This window comes from Pinus tabuliformis, chromosome X (genome assembly GCF_031772625.1).
Source record: "Pinus tabuliformis cultivar Carrire ecotype Pingquan chromosome X, CPIR1, whole genome shotgun sequence".
Lineage (NCBI taxonomy): Eukaryota > Viridiplantae > Streptophyta > Pinopsida > Pinales > Pinaceae > Pinus > Pinus tabuliformis.
In genome coordinates, this window is record NC_142308.1 from 144624028 (window position 1) to 144645163 (window position 21136).

General features: G+C 40.5%; 1 protein-coding gene across 1 annotated transcript in view; it reads right to left on the reverse strand.

Annotated features, from left to right (window-relative positions):
• Window positions 1-21136, reverse strand: part of SOX (sulfite oxidase) — a 348282-nt gene that overhangs the window by 107190 nt on the left and 219956 nt on the right. The window contains exon 8 of the mRNA XM_089446856.1: window positions 5427-5537. Coding sequence (XP_089302982.1) covers window positions 5427-5537 — 111 coding nt within the window. The remainder of the gene's footprint in view (window positions 1-5426; window positions 5538-21136) is intronic.

Sequence of the window (21136 nt, forward strand, 5' to 3'; positions counted from 1 at the left end):
GTAAGTTCATCCCCAGTCCTGGGACATGCAGCATCGTGGTAGCTCGGAACCGCTCTCGTGTTTCTATTTGAAAAACTATAGTACCTTTCCCTACTGGAGTACACTTTGCCATATTCCCCATGGAGATCTGAAAATTCATTCTTTCTTCTTGATAATCTGAAAAACATTCTCGGATCCCTGTCATATGCCAGAAAGCTCCACTGTCTATATACCAAACCCCCGAGGAGGCAGAGCTTGCTACGCAAGCAACTTCTTCTTCCAATCTGGAAGCCAACATAGAATAATCGTAATTTCTGTCTCTTGTGCATTCTTCTGAAAATTTGCACGAGTCTCCTTGAGTGGATGCCTTTGCATGATGCTCTTAACCAATAATAGATTTTCCCTTTTTGTCGTCAGATCTTTGCTCTGATAACATGTGAAAATTTCTAAACAGAAATTCTATTACTACAGTAACTGATTTATTTCACCTACTTATTATTCCCAATAAGTTATTTATGAAATCCCTTCAGTAAATATTAAAATAAATTCTACTGTAGATATCACACCATTATATAGAAATAAATATATGCACAAGAATCAATCACATCAACATAGTTATTTTTGGACAAATGTCCCTGGAAAAACCCAATGTGGGAAAACTGGTGCAGCAAAGCAGGGTTTTATTAATCTTCAGCAGCAATTGCTTTTACATAAAAATTTACATAGATACTGGGAGAAAACACATAAGACTTTTTCTCTGAGATTTCCTGACACCTTGGAGAGCTTCCTTTCTCTACTGCATCAACCCTGTGTCATTTTGCGTGGCTCTGCACTACTATGGTCCCTCTCTGTGTCATCCCTGCGTCTCCCTCTGCGTTGTCCCTCAGAGTCCCTGTGTCACTTCTTCTAAGCTCCCCTGACTGCTGCTAATCCCCCCTCTTCCTCCACCCTGCAACTCTCCCTCTGAAAATCGATCTCCTTCTCCTTGGAGATCGATTTTCCTTGAGATACTGAGTATCTGCTAGTGTGTCTCCAAATGACCCTCAAGCCTCCTCTTATACTTTTCCTGTTGAGTCTTCAATGACCGAGATAAGTCCCTAATCAACGGCTAAGATTAGATTTGGCTTGTTCCTCCTCATTTAGAACCTTCTCACCCAGTTTTATATTAATACCCATTAATATTTTAATTTTCTTAAGTTTAGACTTAGGAACTCCATTAAAAATATTAATTATTTTAATATCTCTCCAATTGGATGGAATTTTCCAAAACGATTCCTGGGTTTCGGAGATCTTATGTGCCTTAGCCTCTCCACCAATTTTCATGGCTAGAGCACATCCGATGCTACCACAAATCAACAGAAAAAGTGTGAATTGGAAGAAGAAAGGAAAGGAAGTGCGAGTTTGATCTAGAAGAAGGAAAGGAAGAAAATCGAACCTTTGGTGCAACTATCTCTCTCTCTTGTGCTTTAGCTTGGAAGATCGAAGTTCTCTTGTTGATATCGTAGTTAGTTGTCATGTGATGCTGCTGCCAGTATAGGTCAACGTTGCTATTGCTGGGTGTTGTTGCCTCAAGAAGTTGTATTGGGTCTAGATCGAAGTTTCTAAGAGAAGATCGAAGTCTCACAATAGATGATTTAACCTTCATCGAGTGAATATGTTAGATAAATTGACCAAAGGATGGGTGAGAGTTTCCTCTAAAAGGGGGTGTGGGGAAACATTTCTCCACGACCCCCCCCCTTTCCCCCCCAATTAATTTTACAAGGCTTTCTAATATGATAATTACTTCTAATGATTCTTTAGCCAATTCTTCTTGTGTCACATTTATCATTATGCAATTACACATAGAAAATCTCAACAGTGAAACAATGAGGGAGCTGCCACACGTGCAAAGAAGAAAAGATGCCTCCAATGTTGTACAACCCAATCAAGAGAGAGAAGAAGATGTGATCAGTTTAACCTTAATTTACTTCAATGTTCCTTTAGCAGCCCAATGACCAATTTCAATTATTTCCAATAGCAATCGCAATAACTTATAAACATTGACAGTGAATGCAGATAGAACATAAAATCATATGTGGAAGAAAAGCCAAGACAAGAGGACACAAGATGTGGTAGATGCTAGGGACAAACTCCAATGTGGGGAAACCCCTTGATCAAATCTTCTTATTATTCTTCAATAGTTCAGCAGAGAGAGAGAATACAAATATCATAAGTATAAGCCCAAAACAGATCTGCCAAATCAGCCCTAAGCAGAAAGTCAACGGTGGTCAAAGCTGCCCCAAAACATTCTCCAAACAGCAGTCCAATTCGGCCTCCAAATCAGCTCAAATTCTTTGGTCAAACCCCGTCAAAGGAGAGAGAAAGACTGCTGTAATTTTCTGCAGTCAAAACAGAAGTCAACCCAAAGTCCACGCTGGTCAAACTATCCCACACCCCAATTTCTGTGCCAATAAATGCAGCCTCCTAAAAGAGAAGTTCTGGCACAAAAATTGACGTCAACACTGGTCAAATCACCCAAAGTCAACGCTGGTCAACACCCTGAAATCTGCGACCTGTTTCACCCAGAAAAACTCGGCCTCCTGCCACACATGCAAAGTAGAGAGAGAGAGGGAGCTGCCACACGCGCAAAGAAGAGATGCCTCCAATGTTGTACAACTCAATCAAGAGAGAGAAGAAGATGTGATAAGATAATGTCCAAATGAGGAAAAGGCCTCTCTTATTTATACACTTCGTTGAGAGTGAAGAGACACATCTATTGGGCTTCATGACCCTACATTTGACTGGAGCCGACCTTGACAATTTGTCCATAAGAGAAATAAATTCATAATTCCATTTCTGCTTGTCAAAATGAGATTATCTTTATATCAAAATTGTACATCTCCAAAAGAGAAATCCAATGCAATAATCATCTCCATCATATGAGCTGTCCTAAGGTGGAAGTTCGCCCTAGTTGCCAATTTTAACACCCAGCAACCTTTTCTTAGAGGAATTGTCCAGTTCAACAAGAGATACAATCTTATTTCCAGTTAGAAAAAAGGTTAAACTGACCACAAACATACCCAGGTCAAACCTGGTCAACCAGAGACAAATTCAGCCTGCTGAGACAGCCTCAGAAATTTGGTCAACCTGACCTCATAATTCGGTCAACTGTCCTTCAAACGATTTTGGTCTGCTGCCTCAGAATTTGTTCTTCTAAACTCCCACGTGTGAATAGAAGATGAGTATATGTGATTCGAATTGGTGCCTTGAGGAGGAGGATGAGTAGCCTTTATATAGTCATCTCATGAGCCCAAATTGGTGTGTCATGTAGGCTGGCCGACTTGAACTTGTGGAGACAATTAATTTGAATTTCAAAAATTCAATTTCCCTCTTTTGAAGCCGACTTGAAGTATACATTTATATTTATCATTTCTTTCATATTTTGAGGGCTAAAACAATTTATGAAGACCGACTATAGCTACAAAAATTCAACACTCCCCCCCATCCCCTAGTGTGGGAAATGTGAGGGGTGCAACCCCACCAGGATGTGTCCCATAGAACACAATATCTTACACAATTTCCGAGTCTATCACATCCATTATTGTAGCACAAAGGGATTAATTCTGCCTCTGTCCAGTATATTAATTTCCAATTTTCCAGCCATGTCAGTTTGAGATTAATGGTCTCGTGGGTATGCCATAAGAGTCCATAATCATTGAGAGAATGTAATTATATGTATGTAAAAGAATTGTATATGAATGTTGCTGTGATTACCCATAAACCAGCTGTTTTCATTCAATGTATAAGCAGAAATATGTTTTCTGCACTAAAATGGATGACTGTCCTCATGAGTTGTCAAATAATTTTTATGGGAAACGTATTTTCGCTGCAAAACTCTTATTGTCCATAAATTACATGTAAGAATGCTGGTTACAGCTTAAGTACAGAATTGTGTGCATTACACTGCTATGAGAGCAAGAATTTGGAGTGAAATTTTGTGGCTACAACAGTAGCCCATATCCTCAACAGAATACAGAGGGTATTGGATATGTTACAATTTGCCTCAAGATTCATGCTCAAATTCCATTGTACTACAATTCTGTTGCCTCTGGATGCACACAAATACTTTGTTGCCATGGGATTCATGCTGAGATTCTGTTGCCTCCCGATGTAAGCCAAGATTTTGTTGACTCAAGACTAGTGTCCAAATTCTTGTGTCTGTGGATGCATGCCAAGATTCCATTGTGTCAAGATGTCTGCCCAGGTTTCGTAGCCTCAGGAATTGTGCCAAAATTCTGTTGTGCCTTGAGATGCATGCATATATTCTACTGCCCTGGGATTCCTGTCAAAGTTCTCCTACTGCAGAATTCATGCCCAGCTTTTGTTGCCCCAAAATTCAGTCTATAAGTACCTTGAAAGCACATACAAAAAGGGAGATTGAAAGTACAAAAGGACATTGTCATAATTGTACACCACTGTACACTAAATCGCCTTAAATATATAAGAGTAAAAAATTGGTTGAGAATGATCATCTTTGACCAACTCTCCAATGAAATATTTATATGGTGGTAATTGAATATAGGTGAGGTACACAAAATTTCATACATATTCCAATGAAATACAATATACTAAATCTCCTCAGAAAAGCATGAGAGCAGTGTCATCTTCCTAAAATTGCATATGTACTTGAAAGAAAGAGAGAAGATTTCATAGTCAGTATGACCATGAGGAAAGGAGCAAAAATCTGTAGAGTCGCTCTTGGCATGGGAAACTTTCATCTTTTTGCAGGGTAGAAACTTGAGTTCATTATAAGGGCAAATTTCTGAAACCAACGATATGATCTGAAGGAGTGACCTACACTTTTCCCATAACAATCTTTAATATCCCTGTTAAAAGTGTTTTCTAGCATGCTCAAGATGAAGTTTTTTCTCTTTATTTATGTGTGGTTCTGTATCAGGTTTTAATGGTATGAACTATGAATGCATTTTCTATTCTTTTATTCGAAACCACCATATAATTATTTTTTAATGATGTGTCAAAAGATGGCTTTTAACTGTCTTAGCACTTCCTCTAAGCAGGCAACCATGTCAACACTCAATACCAAGCATTATCCTATCCTTTTACTTAGTTTCTCTATGCTTTAATTCCCTATTCTCAATATGGACTAAGTTTTTCTATGCTTTAATTCCCTATTCTCATTATGGACCTTAGAATAAGATAGTACCTCTGAAACAGCTAGGGTGACAAAATTAAGTGGCCTCCAACCACCATATGAAGAAGAAAGTAACATCAACAACAACAATAATAATTAAAGAAACATCGTACAGATAAAACAATAAAATCTTGTCTTTTTGAAACATTTTTTGTACTTTATGAGGACTGTCAACTGCTCCGAAAGTATAAATTAATAGAATTGTAAGTAGTCTTCAAGTTTTCTTCAGAAGTATAGAATAAGAAAATCTCCTTACCTGACATTCATTTGCATTTACTTCTATTTTATCCAACCATTTAACTGAGCGTGCACCAATTGTGCCTGGAACAACAACTCGAAGGGGGTAGCCGTGGTCCCTGCTCAACACCTATGATAAAAACCAACAAAATGTCTGAGCATATACACAATGAATCAAAAAAATTACTTCTAACATATCTCAAGACGAATATCCAATACAATTTTCATGGATCTCTCATTAACAGCTGTCTGAATTCAAAAATCAAAAGTTTGAAATACTTGAGAGTTACAATCCAACTGCATAAGGTTCATCTGTTGTGCCCCGAGAGGATGCTATTGTCATTCTTATGCTGTGGTGCTTTTGTACACAGGGCACATGCTTGTTAGGTAGGCATACCACTTAGGTATTGAATTGTTGAGATTCTGAGAACCACTCAATTCAACATTACAACCATGTAATTGCCTTTGGGGTACTAGACCACAAATGCAAGGTTCCAAACACTATTTAATGGCGTGAGTCAAGCGCAGCATAAATACTGAGGGTCGTAGGCAAGCCAAACATCTCTGGTACAAAATAGAAGACTAACGAACATTAATGTTTGTTAAATGTGTAGGTTAGATTAATATTTAATTGTTGTTGTAAGTCAACCCACATGTAGGCCAATTGTAATTGTCCATGATGTATATTAGTAACACATCGTTGCATACTTCTTATATATTCATTCATACATCTATTATCCATTTATTATATCTTTATTGAATGATCTCTTTTTATCATTGATCTGGGTTATATGATGAAGCTGGCTTGTTTGCTTCTAGTGGTATCAGAGATTTGAGGACAAAGCTCGTTGAAGGGGGAGGACATGTAACAAACATAAATGTTCATTCCATGCATGGGTTAGATTATTATTTAATTATTATTGTAAGCTGGGCTGTGTGTAGCCAACTAGAAGTTCCCATAACATCTACTAATGACATGTATCATTATAGAATTATTATCTATCGATCCATTCATCTATCAATCATTTTAATATCTCTTATTTAATTTATTCATTCTGAAGTTATTAAACTAGGCTTGTTTGCTTCAAAAACAATTCACAAAAATCCAGTTTTCTAATAATTAGCATCTATAGTGGGAAAGAATCTCATTTAAAGTTATTGGCATCTATATATATATATATATATATATATATATGGGGATGACAAAGTGAAGCAGAAGCTACAAAGCATGGGGGTGACAAAATAGAGCCCTGGATAGCTACAGGCACGTGGGCAAAGCAAGGATGAACCCACAGAGATGAAGGATGACAGGACCAGCAAGGCTATAGTATGAGCAGAGGTCTATGGCTTTGACTTGTGACTTGAGCTATAGGTTCAACCTGCTACATGACTGGAGTTCAGTACAAACTGAACTAGCGTTAAACTTTAGAGACAACAAAAACTAGAAAAGAGGAGAAGTTCATCAGTGTGTCAAGAAAGTGACACGCCGTCTATCATATAATATCATATCGTCCAATGTCATAAAAATAGTCATGGATTGAAAATAAAAATAAAATAAAATAATGTAATGTTCCAATTGAGAAGATATGAAAGCAGGATCGAATAAATAAGAAGAAATAATAACAATCAATGAATTTATTAAATTCTAAGATCTAGGTGAGCACCCATCATAAAAAAGTCATTAGTTAAATTGGACCTTTCCAAGTAGATAAGATGGATAAGAGAGCTTTCCAAGAAAGGACCACAAAAGTAGGCCAACATGACTAAAACAATACACTCAATGTAAGTACAAAAGTGGGAGTGGGGAAGCAGCACTTACATCAATACTAAAAGTGGAGAAAGAGAATATATCTAAAAAAAACAAAATATTCAGCTAAGAGAGAATACAAGATAAGGTGCAAATTCAATAAAGATGTGACAAGTTGAAAAATATCAATGTTGAAACAAACAAGAGGATGCGAAGGCATGCTAGATCTAACTACCAAGGACAAGTGAGAGGACTACTTGCCCAAGTCTTCAATCATTGTAAAGATCCCAATGCACTCCACACTAAGGTCATCTGGAGAGAAGCCAACACTAAGGGACCCCTGATGTGTGATCATGGGAGGGTACCTTTAATGAGCATTCCCTCAAAGAGCCCCACCACTCATCACACTCAAGACAAGGGGGAAGAAACTTTGAATCAAGGATTCACTACTCAACAAAGCAGGAACACTAGTACTAGGAACAAAGGGAGTCTACGTCTGGCTTTGGGATCTCCTATAACTACATTGTTTATTGGTGTTATCACATGCAATCTAAGGTCAACAAGAGCTCCATAAGAGCCTCTATGAAGAAGAAGGATCACACATTTGGGGGTGACAGTGAGGGAGTTGGAAGAGCTCTAGGTCATTGTCATTCAAATAACTAAAGAAGTTTGAATTTTTTTTATATCCATATGTACTCTACAAATGTTGGAATTTCTAAGTCTAACTATTAGAAATCCTTCATGTACTTTCTGATTTATTTCTTCCTACTTGTTATGTTAATTAACAACTTATTTACCATGTAAATACTGAAAATAAATACAAGTACAATCTCAACACATACAGATCATCAACTGAAGGAAAAACAAGCACACAAGTGACACCGTTATTTTTGGACTAATGTCCCCAGAAAAACCCAATGCGGGAAAACCGGTGCAGCTATCTGAGGGTTTTATTATTAAGCAGTTTCAAAATACAATCTGGGTGCCAGAAATGGCTCACCCAACAGAGAATGCCCTCGGCAGTAGTACCTCTCAGTCAGAGACAGATATCAGCCCTAATCTGCCCTACGAAATCTCCTAGCATCAACCTTTAGGGTCTGCGTCAGCCATAGTTTTTAAAACTGATCCAGCTAATCAGTTACCGATCTAACCGGTTGGTCAACAGGGCCACCGGTTGGAACCAAAGCAAAAACTCGGTTAAGGAGGCAGGGTCGCGAGAAATGGACCCTAACTGGCTAGTTTAGGATGGAACTAGCCGGTGTAGGATGGAACCGACCGGTTTGTAGCAAACCAGCCGATTCCGTCCTACACCGGTCGATTACCTGCCATGCCCACCGAGGCCCCACACAGGGGCTTTCTCAATGAAGTTTAGGGGTTTTGGAGGGAAACTAAGGGTGCTTTCCCTCCAAAAACACCCTCTCCAAGCCTTTAAGAGGCCCCTCTCCCTCTCATTTGTCTCACACATCTGATTTGGAGTGTTTATGAGTGTTTGTGAGTTTGTTTGGGAGCTTGGAGAGTGTTGAGTTTTTGTTGGAGTAGTCATCTTGGAGTTGGAGTTGGAGCTATTTTGGAGATAGTTTGTAGCTGTCAGTGGAGTTGGCATCTTCAAGGGGAGGCTAAGGAAGCTAGTTTGCATTTCTAGGTAAGGATCTTCACTTGAAAATTTCTCATTTGACTGTTGTCCATGAATAAAAATTTTTGTGTTATAAATTTATAAACTTCTCACTTCTATCATTTATGCTATCAAATCTCTAGTTCTATGCTATCAAATTTTGTAGCCTGCATATGCATTTGTTTTCCTAAATTTAGCTTTGGTTTTCCATGTTGCTTAGCTGCAATTTTTTTTAAATGGCAGATTTCTTTGTAAATTGTAATTATTTCAAGCAAGCATGGCTCCAAAAGGAAAGGACAGTGCATGGGCTCATTGTGATGTAATTGATGGAAAAATGATATGCAAATTATGCCATAAATCTATTGGAGGTGGGGGTATTCTTAGATTGAAACAACACTTGGCTGGGGTAAGAGGCCAAGTAAAGCCATGTGATGCACCAAATGCAGTGTTAGGTCCTATTAGGGCAGAATACATTTCCAAGCTTGAAAATTTTTATGAGGATAAGGCTAGGGAGAAGGCCATCCAAGATGACATTGCAAGGAAGAGGGAATTATTAGAAGCCATGAAAGAGAGTGGGTATGATGATTATGAGATTCAAGACTCAACTTCTATCCCTTCCACCAATGACCCCTTTCACTATCTTCATCCTTCTTGTGGCCAACCATCAAAAGGAACAAAAAGAACAAACATCCAAAGTTTTTTCTCATCTTCTGCCAACATTGCCTCTTCTAATCCCACTTCCTCCCAGCCAAGTCGTCAACCCACTTTGGATCAACATTGGAAAAAACAATGCAAAGAAACTTCTCATCAATACATTGCAAGATGGTGATATGATTCAGATATCCCATTTAACGTTGCTCGCTCACCTTATTACCAAGCTATGTGGGACTCTGTTATAGCTGCAGTAAAAGGCTTCAAAGACCCTAGTATGCATGACTTGAGGGGACCTCTTTTGCAAAAAGAGATATCTTCCATTGATGAGTACTTGGTTGAATTTAAAGATTCATGGCTCAAAACAGGTTGTTCCATCATGTCAAATGGATGGACTGATGGAAAGAACCACAATATCATTAATTTCCTTGTTTCTTGCCCTCAAGGAACCATGTTTTTTAGATCAGTTGATGCATCTAATAAGGTGAAGGATGCAGCCCTTCTATTTGAGCTTTTGGATGACACTATTCAGGAAGTTGGGGAGCAGCATGTTGTGCAAGTCATCATCGATAATGCCTCAAACTATGTTCTTGCTGGAAAGATGTTTGAGTCCAAATATAATACCATATTTTGGACTCCATGTGCTGCACATTGCATAGACCTCATGCTCGAGGACATGAGCAAAGTGGTGTGGGTAAAAAACACTGTAGAGCATGCCAAGTGCATTACAAAATACAATTACAACCACTCATAGGTATTGAGCCTAATGAGGAAAAACAATGGGGGCAAAGAGCTTGTTAGGCCTGCAATTACGAGATTTGCAACTCACTTCCTCACGTTGCAATGTCTCAATGGTCAACATAAAAACTTGCAAAAAATGTTTTCTTCTAAAGAATGGTCTGAATCTCGGTGGGCTCATAGACAAGATGGAAAAGACACCAAAAAGAAAGTGTTAGACAATTATTTTTGGAAAAGGTCTGTAGAGCTTGTGAAAATTACCGAGCCCCTTGTTAAGGTGCTAAGGATGGTGGATGGGGAAAAATTGACCATGGGCTACATTTATGAGGTTATGGATTAGGCAAAGGAGCAGATACGGGCAGCTTACAAGGACAGGTTAGCTAAATATGGCCGTATATGGGAGATCATTGATAACAGATGGAACAATCAACTCCATCATCCTATACATGCAGCTGGGTATTTTTTGAACCCAAAGTATCATTATAAAAATCAGCTAGGAGATTTGCATGATGGGGAGGTCATATTTGGATTGATTGATTGCTTGGAGCGCATGGTCCCTACCCATGCAGACCAGTTGGAAATACATAGACAACTTACTATTTTCACTATGGCAAGTGGTACCTTTGGCAAAAACTTGGCAAAGATGGCAAGAGATGTGGATCAACCAGGTAAGCAATTCCAATTTCCAATTTGTTTTTCTTTTCAAGTTAAAATTGTTTACGTTCTTTACAATTCAAATTATAAACTAAGTTACTAATTAATGTCTTTTTCTTTGCAGCACATTGGTGGGAGTCATTTGGTGGCCAGTGTCCTCAATTGCAAAGGTTTGCAATTAGAGTCCTCAGTCAAACTTGCAGTGCTTCAGGTTGTGAGCGCAATTGGTCTGTTTTTTAGCGCATACACATGAAGAAGAGAAACCGTTTGGAACAAAAACGGTTAAATGATCTTCTTTTCATGCAATACAACCTTCGACTAAGGAGGAACCAAATGATGAACAAAACCCCTAATCTAGATCCCATTGTGTTGGACGATATTGATCCAACATCATAATGGGTGGAGACTGAAGATCCTGTGTTTTTGGTTGATTTTGATATCGACATGGCTTTAACAGGGGATGAAGCAGATTATGTGGCGGCATCAGAACCAAGATCAGTAGCAGCATGAAGGAAAAGCAAAGAACCAATGGAAGGCACTAATCATGCAGGTAGACAAACTCGTGCTTCCATTAGGTCCACTTCTATTGTTATTGGTGGCATTGCTACTGAGGTTGCAAATCAGGCTAAGGCATCCTCAGACTCTGAACCAGATGATGTCTACGTAGCTCTTGATGATGATCCTGCGGCTAGTAGTGGTGATGAAATTGATGATTGATCATGTGTACACCGTAGACTTGTAGTAGGCCAATGGCCTCATAGCTTGCAGCATTGTTTTTGGACTTTATAGGCCATTTAGAGCCTCATTGCTTATGTATTTTGCTATTTTGTCGATGATATGTATTGCACTCGGTGCCATTTTGATATATTCACCTTTACATGGTATATCAATGAGCAAACTTTGCATATTTTGTCTCTATTGGCTTGGAATCATGGTTTAAAATCTTAAAAAATAGTTTTGCTTCATTAAAAATTAATTATTTAATGTATTTTTCTAAAACCGGTTCGTTTAGACCAAACCAGTCCCGGTTAGACCGGTTCCAGTCGGTAAACCAGTTCATTAGGTGTACCGGTCCGGTCACCGGTTCCAGTTTTAAAAACATTGGCGCCAGCCTCTCTGGCCTAGCGTCAGCCTCTGGAGACTCTGTGTCTCCCACGCTAGCCCTCCTCAAGTTCTGCGCAGCTCCTGGCTGCCTCTGTGTCGCCTCTAGCTGCTTCTGCGTGGCCTCTCAATGGCTCTACGTCAACCCTCTCCCCACTTCTACGCTGATGCTCCCGGTACTATCTCTGCCTCTCTGCTACTGCATTCACTGCCCCTCAGTTGCAACTCTGATCACTCCTTCGATTTCCTCAGCAAGCCCTACCCCAGAAAATCAAATTCTTGATCAACTCGGTGTATTCTCCAAGTGACCCTCAAGCCTCCTCTTATACTTTTCTCGTTGACATTTCAATGGCCGAGATTAACTCCCTAATCAACGACTAAGATTAGATCTGGCTTGATCCATGACTTTTGGACCATTCGAATTCATTTTTATATTAATTCACATTAATATTTTATTTTCCGACTTTTGGACCATTCGAATTCAGTTTTATATTAATTCACATTAATATTTTATTTTCCCTAAGTTTAGACTTAGGGACTCCATTAAAAATATTAATTATTTTAATACCTCCCAAACTGGTTAGATTCTACCCAAACCATTTCTGGGTATTGGGGATCTCAAGTGCTTTAGCCTCTCCATCAATTTTTGTGGCTAGAGCACATCTAATGCTACCCCAAATCAACACTCCCTCTTAGCAAGGATTGTGCTCTAGTAATACTCCTCACTAAGCATCACCCTGATTATTCGACATCGGTCCCTGTGCTGATGCTAGGCCTGCTACCCGACATCCTCTGCACTGCTGCATCATGTACTACTACCCATGGCCCTGCCACTACCATTGTTGCATCTGTATGACAGTTCCCTCTGCATTTATGTTGCTACCCATGGCCCTGCCACCGCCACTACTGTATCTGCACTACAACCCCTCTCATCATGCTGCATCGTGCTGCCCATAGCACTGCCACTGTTAACTGTTACACTGCAACTCAGTTACTAAGAAGTAAGTAATTGATCTCCCAACTCTGACATCTCTGTCAGGCTAGAAACACTCCCGATGCTGAAGCTCCCTACGTCACTGACAAGGGCTCCCTCTCTGACCTCTGTATTGCTGCAACAACTCTGTGCATCCCGGTTCTCCTTCAATCGACCGAGGCAGGTGTCTATCTGTTCTCCCTTCTGCATCTAGTATGACCGCAGTTGATTTTCTAGTAGCATCTTCCTATGCACGGAAGTATGCTGATACAATTTCGTCAAGGCCTCCCACATCGCATTTGCCATGTCCTTTTCGGCAATATGTGGTACTACATGGTCCTTGCCCCAGTCAAGGATGATGCTCTTGGCCCTCGCCATTGCCTCCTGGTACTTTTCTTTCTCATCTGGGTCAATTGAGATTGCTATCGTGTTCAAGGCGAAGTGCTTGAGACAATTCCTGTCCAGAACAGAGAAGATCCTGGCCTTCCAAACTATGAAGTTTGAGGCTCCGTCCAGTCTGTCCTGATCTCTTACCCCGTTCACTGCCATTTTGTTGCTCCTCTTTCGACTCTTCCGAGTCTCTCTACTTCCCTCCTAGAATTTCTCGGTGTGACTCCCTCTGAGCTAAGATTTCCCTCCTGGAAACCCCTCTGCCAATGTCGAGATGCCCCCACTCTGATCGTTAGTACAGCTGCACCACTAATCCGGATTTCTTTGCTAGAAATCCTCGGCAGCAACTCCCTCCTCCTTGGTCTTGCCCTGTTAGGTATTGTTCTGACCACAGTACCCCACCAGCTTCACTCCGCAACTTACCCACAACCTCCTATGCCCCAGCAAACTAAAGGTTAGAGCCTCTAGGCTCTACGCAATCCCGACACCAGCAAAATCCGCACCTCCTGGCCACGGGCGTCAATCCTTCCTCACTGAGAAAGATGATTGGGCACTGCGTAGGTCAAGTCTGCTCCTCTCTGCCACTACGCTGATCCTCTTCCCGGCTCGAACTGATGATGCAGGCACTGCGTCACCCCTTCCTTGCTGCTTTTCCGCTAGGAACAGCTTCTGTCACTCGGGATAGTTGTTTCTGTTGCTGCTACTCTGCTCGGCTAATGCCCTCAGTGGTCCTGTGATCTGCAACCACGCTTTGATACCCTATTGGAATTTCTATGTCTAACTGTTAGAAATCCTTCATGTACTTTCTAATTTATTTATTCCTACTTGTTCTGTTAATTAACAAGTTATTTACCATGTAAATACTAAAAATAAATACAATTACAGTCTCAACATATACAGATCATCAACTGAAGGAAAAACAAGCACACAAGTGACACCGTTATTTTTGGACTAATGTCCCCAGAAAAACCCAATGCGGGAAAACTGATGCAGCTATCTGAGGGTTTTATTATTAAGCAGTTTCAAAATACAATCTGGGTACCAAAAATGGCTCACCCAACAGAGAATGCCCTCGGCAGTAGTACCTCTCAGTCGGAGACAGATATCAGCCCCAATCTGCCCCATGAAATCTCCCAGTGTCAACCTTTAGGGCCTGTGTCAGACTCTCTGGCCCAACATCAGCGCAGCGTCAGCCTTTCTGGCCCAACATCAACCTCTCGGGGCTCTGCGTCAGCCTCTGGAGGCTCTGTGTCTCCCACGTTGGCCCTCATCAGGCTTTGTGCAGATCCTGGCTGCCTCTGCGTGGCCTCTCGCTGTTTTTGTGTCAACCCTCTCCTGGCTTCTGCATTGATGCTCCTGGTACTATCTCTGCCTCTCTGCTACTGCGTTCACTGCCCCTCAGCGGCAACTCTAATAACTCTTTCGATTTCCTCAGCAAGCCTTGCCCCTGAAAATTGAATTCTTGATCAACTCGGTGTATTCTCCACGTGACCCTCAAGCCTCCTCATATACTTTTCTCATTGACATTTCAACGACCGAGATTAAGTCCCTAATCAACGGCTAAGATTAGATCTGGTTTGATCCATGACTTTTGGACTATTCTAACTCAATTTTATATTAATTCACATTAATATTTTATTTTCCCTAAGTTTAGACTTAGGGACTCCATTAAAAATATTAATTATTTTAATATCTCCCAAACTGGTTAGATTCTGCCCAAACCAATGTTGCACGAAGCGGGAGCGAAGCGGAAGCGCGGAGCGTGGAAGCGTCATTTTCCAAAAATCTAGGAAGCGAAGCGTCCGCGGAAGCGTCTGCTATATATATATATATTTTTATATTTTTTTGCATTTATACTCAAAACAAACATCCCAAATACCAAATTAATTGTAGAAGACATGAAAACATGCATATTTTTGCATAAATCAAGATAGATATGGCATCCATGATTCCATTGTAGTTACTAGTATGTACAACAATCATCTATATTCTAGCTATTACAAACATACATCAGTATCAATTTGATACTGCTTGATGCCTATAAAATTTCATAGGACAAGCTCAAGCAAGAGAAGGAATGCAATCACAAGGAAAGTTATCAAGTTTCTATCAAGCAAGGGACTGTTAGAATTCAAGTTTGGGAATATGTCAGAGCTGGGCTCAATTGCTCATGAAGGCCACAAATCAAATTTGAAAATGCAAACCATGATTGCAAAGTCCTCCTTCAGCATTTAATGGAAGCAGCCAGCAAGGAGGCTTGGAGAGCTAATTCAAGACTATTTAGGGCAGCATCTCACTTGCTAGATCAGGCCACAAGTCAAGAAGTATTGATGCTTTTTCTGTGCTATTTTGTGGAGGGTTTGTCTCTGTTTACAAGGCTGCAGGAAGGTGCTGCTACAGCTGTATGAGGAGGAGGATTTGAGAGCGCCAAGAGGCCTAGAAGGGACCTACTGCCCTAGCTGCAGTCATCTCAAGCAACAGCACAGGTAAAGGGGGGTGGTTCCTTGTCATCGAAGGAGATTCTCATTCTTCTCTAGGCCACAAAGAAGGGTTGTTTCTACAGCAGCTTGGGGGGTCTGTTTTGAGGGGGTGAAGGCCTAGTTAAGGTCCTCTACCCAGGCCACAGTCATCCTGAGGATCAGTGCAGTTATAACCAAGTATATTTTCATGTATATGAAGACCTAGACCTTGCTGTAGCAAAACCGTGAATTGTAGGAGGCTTGAGGAGGAACCTTAAGCCCCACCAGCAGTACATTGAATACCTAGTAGATCAGCATAGGTGGAAGCATAGTTGGACATAAGATCACAGTGATTTGAAGCAAGGTAAGGGCAACAAACTACATTAGCAAGAATTGCAGACTTTACAAGGAAGTCTCTCAGATCTACTCTCACAGTGTATTGATAATTTGATACTGCACCTCTGGAATAATTGGACGTTCGTTATATGGCTATGCTCTTGCTCCTGGTATGATTTACCAATAGTGTCATATGATCATTGGCATATGCTTCAGTATGATTCTTTGCATTATGACATTTGTTCATGACATCAATTCAATATGGACATGTCACTTGCTTCAGTCATATATATGTTATCGTTTCTCATATAGATCAATATTGGTATGGCTTCCCAATATTGGCAATGATGGGTATAAACCTATAAGCAGAGACTTCTTCATTCTTATATGCACTTAGCATTATGTATGGATATCACTGCTCAAATAGCTTGAGTATGGTATTGCTATGTTCTAATTACAGCAGTATATGCATGACCTCAACTTCAACAGTTGTATATATTTATGTGTGTGTGTGTGTATCAATCTCACAAATATGTATGGCATCCCTATGTATGATGGTACAGTATATGAATATATAGAAGTGCATCCATCAGTTCAGTAGATATATATATGGCTCTCTGCTTTGTACGTATGGTACCTCTACCCTTTTTCAATGTATATTCATTGAGTTGGCATTGTATTCAGAGCAGTAAGACCCCTCTACCCTTTTTCAATGTATATTCATTGAGTTGACATTGTATTCAGAGCAGTAAGACCGTATATTCAGGCTACAATGCTCAAGTTATATGGTATTAGGAATCCTATATGAGAATGATGTCATATTGGTGGGTTGCGTCCGGGTTGCGTCCAGGTTGCGTCCAGGTTGCGTGCGCTTTCGGGCGGGTTGCGTGGCGCAACCGGATGCCAGAATCGCCCTCCGAAGCGCGGATCCGGGCCACCGCCACCTAAAAACCAGGAAGCGTGTTTAAAAAACGGAATCGCGCCACCTGCAATTTGGAATCGCGCTTCGCCTCGAGATTCCGAAACGATTTCGCACGGGTCGCGGTTCCGAGTTAGGATCCGGGGGGGGCGATTCCTGCAACATGGCCCAAACCATTCTGGGTATTGGAGATCTCATGTGCTTTAGCCTCTCCACCAATTTTTGTGGCTAGAGCACATCCGATGCTACCCCAAATCAACAACAAACACATTAACGTCATTTAGGTTAGACATGAATGGAAGAATTGGGTGCTTTCAACATGAAATTAAAAAGTAATATTTGACATTCTCCCATAAAATGAAATCAATTTTGCAGAGCCTTACAATAAAGTCAAAAGTTTCATTATCAGAAAACATTAAAAAAAAACCAAACATGGTCCTTCAAAATTATCGGCGTCCATGACAAAAGATGTGGAAGCTTTAGGAAACTTTTGCCATGGCTTTAGCTAATTAAGATGAAAAAAATCCCCGCCTTAGGAGGAATAATCAAACATTGCTTGCATAAATCAAGAAGTTAAAGAATGAGAAGAAGATGCAATGAAAAATTAAGAATCAACTAATCGATAAAGACGCATCCATTAAATCACATATAGTATGTAATCCCTCTAATCATGCACATTTTACGACCACATAGGTTTGAAGCAACATAAGCAATCGCATTACATTTCGTCAATTCTTACCTGTTGCCGCAAAATCTAGCAGGCCTTGGAGGGTACCCTATGAGACTATCACTAGACTAAGTGACAACAATGGGGTGATGGCCCACTGTCACCACAGCCAAAACACCCTGCTTTGTATGGATTTTCACCAACGGAAGGAGTCTTAGTATGTGTCTAGGTCACCTAATGGGTATTCTAAGCTTAAAGTTGCAAGGTGACAAAGAGACCTCCAAGGGAAAGACACAATTTAGGCACAAGGCTCCAAAATGAGGCAATTTTCTTTCCTTGAAAGAGACCAATTTAAGGCAACAAAAGACCTAGGGCTTGATCAATAGGTTCAGAGTTTGAATGACTAAAGGTCTAGGTGCAAAGAAATGGTTTCCCACAATGTATTCCAACAAGGTTATGGCACATGAAACCCTCAAGAAGCTCCCAAGTTGAAGCTATAACCAAACTAGGGTTTACCCTAGGGAAAACAACTAGTGCAAGAGAGATTATGGATGAAATTGGAATGAATGTCCATCAAAGGGAAATGACTTTGTGGCAACCACTCAACCCTCGATGTTTAGACTTTTCGAGACCCAAAATTCCTCGTCAATTCACACTAGGCCCTAAGAAAGCTGAATTAGGTAGGAGAGAGAAAGAAGAAAAATGTATGAATGAAAATGGACTTGATCACCAACAAAGGATGGCTAGTGCCTTGTCCTTGGAAAGATGGAGTCTATGGATGTTTAAGGTTAGCTAATCCTTGCAAAGGAGTAAAGGTATTTTGATGCCCTAGCATCAAAACCCTAGCTATTATCTTTGTGAGGAATCAAATGCACTTGGGAGAGCTACAACATGAGTCCCCAAGTGGAATACCATTCACATGTTGTACAGCGAGTAATGCATGCAATAAGGATATCTAGCTTCTATACGATTGATTTTCAACAAATTATGGCACAATAGTAAAACCCTAGATTACCAATATATTCCATACATTAGACATAAAGCAAAATTTATCAAATATAAGGTTCACTTACAAGATAACATGCATGAATAATCCATCATTGATCCAAGATAACTTTTCCAAAGACTAAGATATATCTCCAATACAAAGTTTGTTCCATAGGTCACATCTCTCCACACATAAAGAAGGGCGAAATTCTCCTAAGAGAGGTTGAAATCTCCAGCTGATGATGATGAAAAGTCAAATAGTCCTCCTATGTGACGAAGAGTTCCTTACTAGCCTAAATTCCCCTAGAAAGACAAGTAAAATCACAATGATGCATTGTGTTACAAGCCAACCTGCTAACTTAGACATAAAATCAAATGAATGCCTACATGTGTGCGCTGTGATACCTAATTAGGCTAACATCATCCAATAAAAGAGCCCCATGTGGCATGCGTTGAGGCTCTAGGGTGCCATGAGTGGTGTAGAACCCTCTAAATGATGATGTAAGGGTTGACCCTTAAATATCTGTCAATATCCCTCTCTGTACCCCAAAATCCAATTTGGGGTACCAAAGGTGGTCTCCTAGGTCTCCAACTGCTCAAAATGTCCATCTTTGCTCCAACGTTGAGGGCCTTTCAGGTCTTACTAGCCCTCTCATGTCTCAGAAAGTGAGACCATCCTCATTTAGGATCTAGATCAGCAGCCATCTCTCAGAGAGTACTAAGGTCAACTTGGGAGCATCCTAGTCGAAGTGCATCATCCTGAAGAATCATCAAATGTAGTGCAAAGTGGCAGAATATCTTGTGTGTAGAAGGTGTCCAAGGGTAGATGTGATGTGTTGCTACTACTCAAAGACCCAAGGCTCTCACCGCTTCAAATGTGGGTGCCAATATGCTCCTCAAATGGATTGGGTACCTATCAGTAAGGTTCCCAAGGCCTGGGCTGCAGAACCACCAAACAATTACAACATAAATTCTAGTGAAAGCAACCAGTCATCAGTGACAATGATCATTTGTGCATCTAAGTGAACTAAGCTTGAATGTAAAGGGTTATTTCAACACTTTAAATGAGACTTCCCTTCCAAAATTATGGACTTGAACTCACAATGGTGTTTCCTCCCTAGGTAGGAGTGGCTAAACGACAACCCTATTAGATGTTTCCAGCCCCCAAGGGGAAGTAACATTTCTTCAGTCCAACCTTCAATCGATAGGTGTTAATGATTAATGATGGTACGGAGAGAAGAAGACTTCATGGCCAAGTGCCATGATCAAAGGGACTAGCATGATGGGGATCCACATCCTGAGTGTACAGAAGTGTGAGTGAGCAATCGTGGATGCACAAGTTACCAACTCGGCCTTTTGTTTTTCCACCCCTCTTGTGCGCTTTTTGCTTGATTTTTCTTTGTATTAATGCTCATAGCTCAAAGGATTAGATCTTACTTTAAATGATGTATAATAGTGGTATTAACCCTTAATGATGACGCAACCCATTCCCCATCGGGGTTGGGGCATGCAAGGTTCCTTTAATGATGTATAGGAGCATCATGTGCTAAGGAACCAGGTGATGACCAAAATGAGTGAGGTAGAGCTCATGCTAGGCTTTCGCCCACGTATGAATGTGTATGTCCCGACCATCTTTTGCATTTTGATATTCTCTTTTGTGTTTTGTGGCCATAATATGACTTTTCCTTTCCTTTTAGCTGCAGCAACCTCACTGGGAAAAGTTCTGAGCCCTAACCAGGTATGTGGATGTATGGGTGCCAAATCCCAGAGAACCAATGTCAGTTGAACTTGAAGAATGGAAGTGGAATATGGGCTTGTGATGTAAGATGAAAAGTGGTAAGTATGGAATAGGGATAGATGGAACACCCTATCTTAGTCAAGGCTTCCGGAGTAGTGTCCCTCCTATATCCATTGGGCCATTAGGGGAGGCCCTAGTGAATTAGGATCAAAGATTAACCCCCATTTAAGGTGAGAGAACAAGATCATTGTCAAAACCCCTACTTCTTCCAAGTCACCCCATAATCCATATCAAAAGCCCAAGCACAATCAAGCATAAGCACCACCTGATTGCAAAATGAATAAAGTACATTTGATTGGAAGCCCACCTTCGTCCATGTGCTCTTGCCAGATCGTGAGAAAGTATATGATTGACGCATGTCACTGAGATAAAATGGCATGTCATAAGCTAGTGGTGGTGGTCAAGGTCTTGAGAAATCAATAGGTAGGTAAAAGTGGCGATTTCTCGTACTTGATAATTACTTGTGAAATTATTGTTGGCTTATTTTAATATATTTGTATTCTTTTCATCAAGCAATTACCAAAATGCAAAAATATGAAGATCACGGAGAACAAGAGACACAAGATATAGGCTCCAAGATAGGGTAAAAATCCCACTAGGGGAAAAACTAAGAAAATCTCCTCTTCTTATAGAATCAGATCAAAGTGAGAAATCCAAGACCCAAGACTAACAAAAATCCAACTTCCAAGATGCCAAG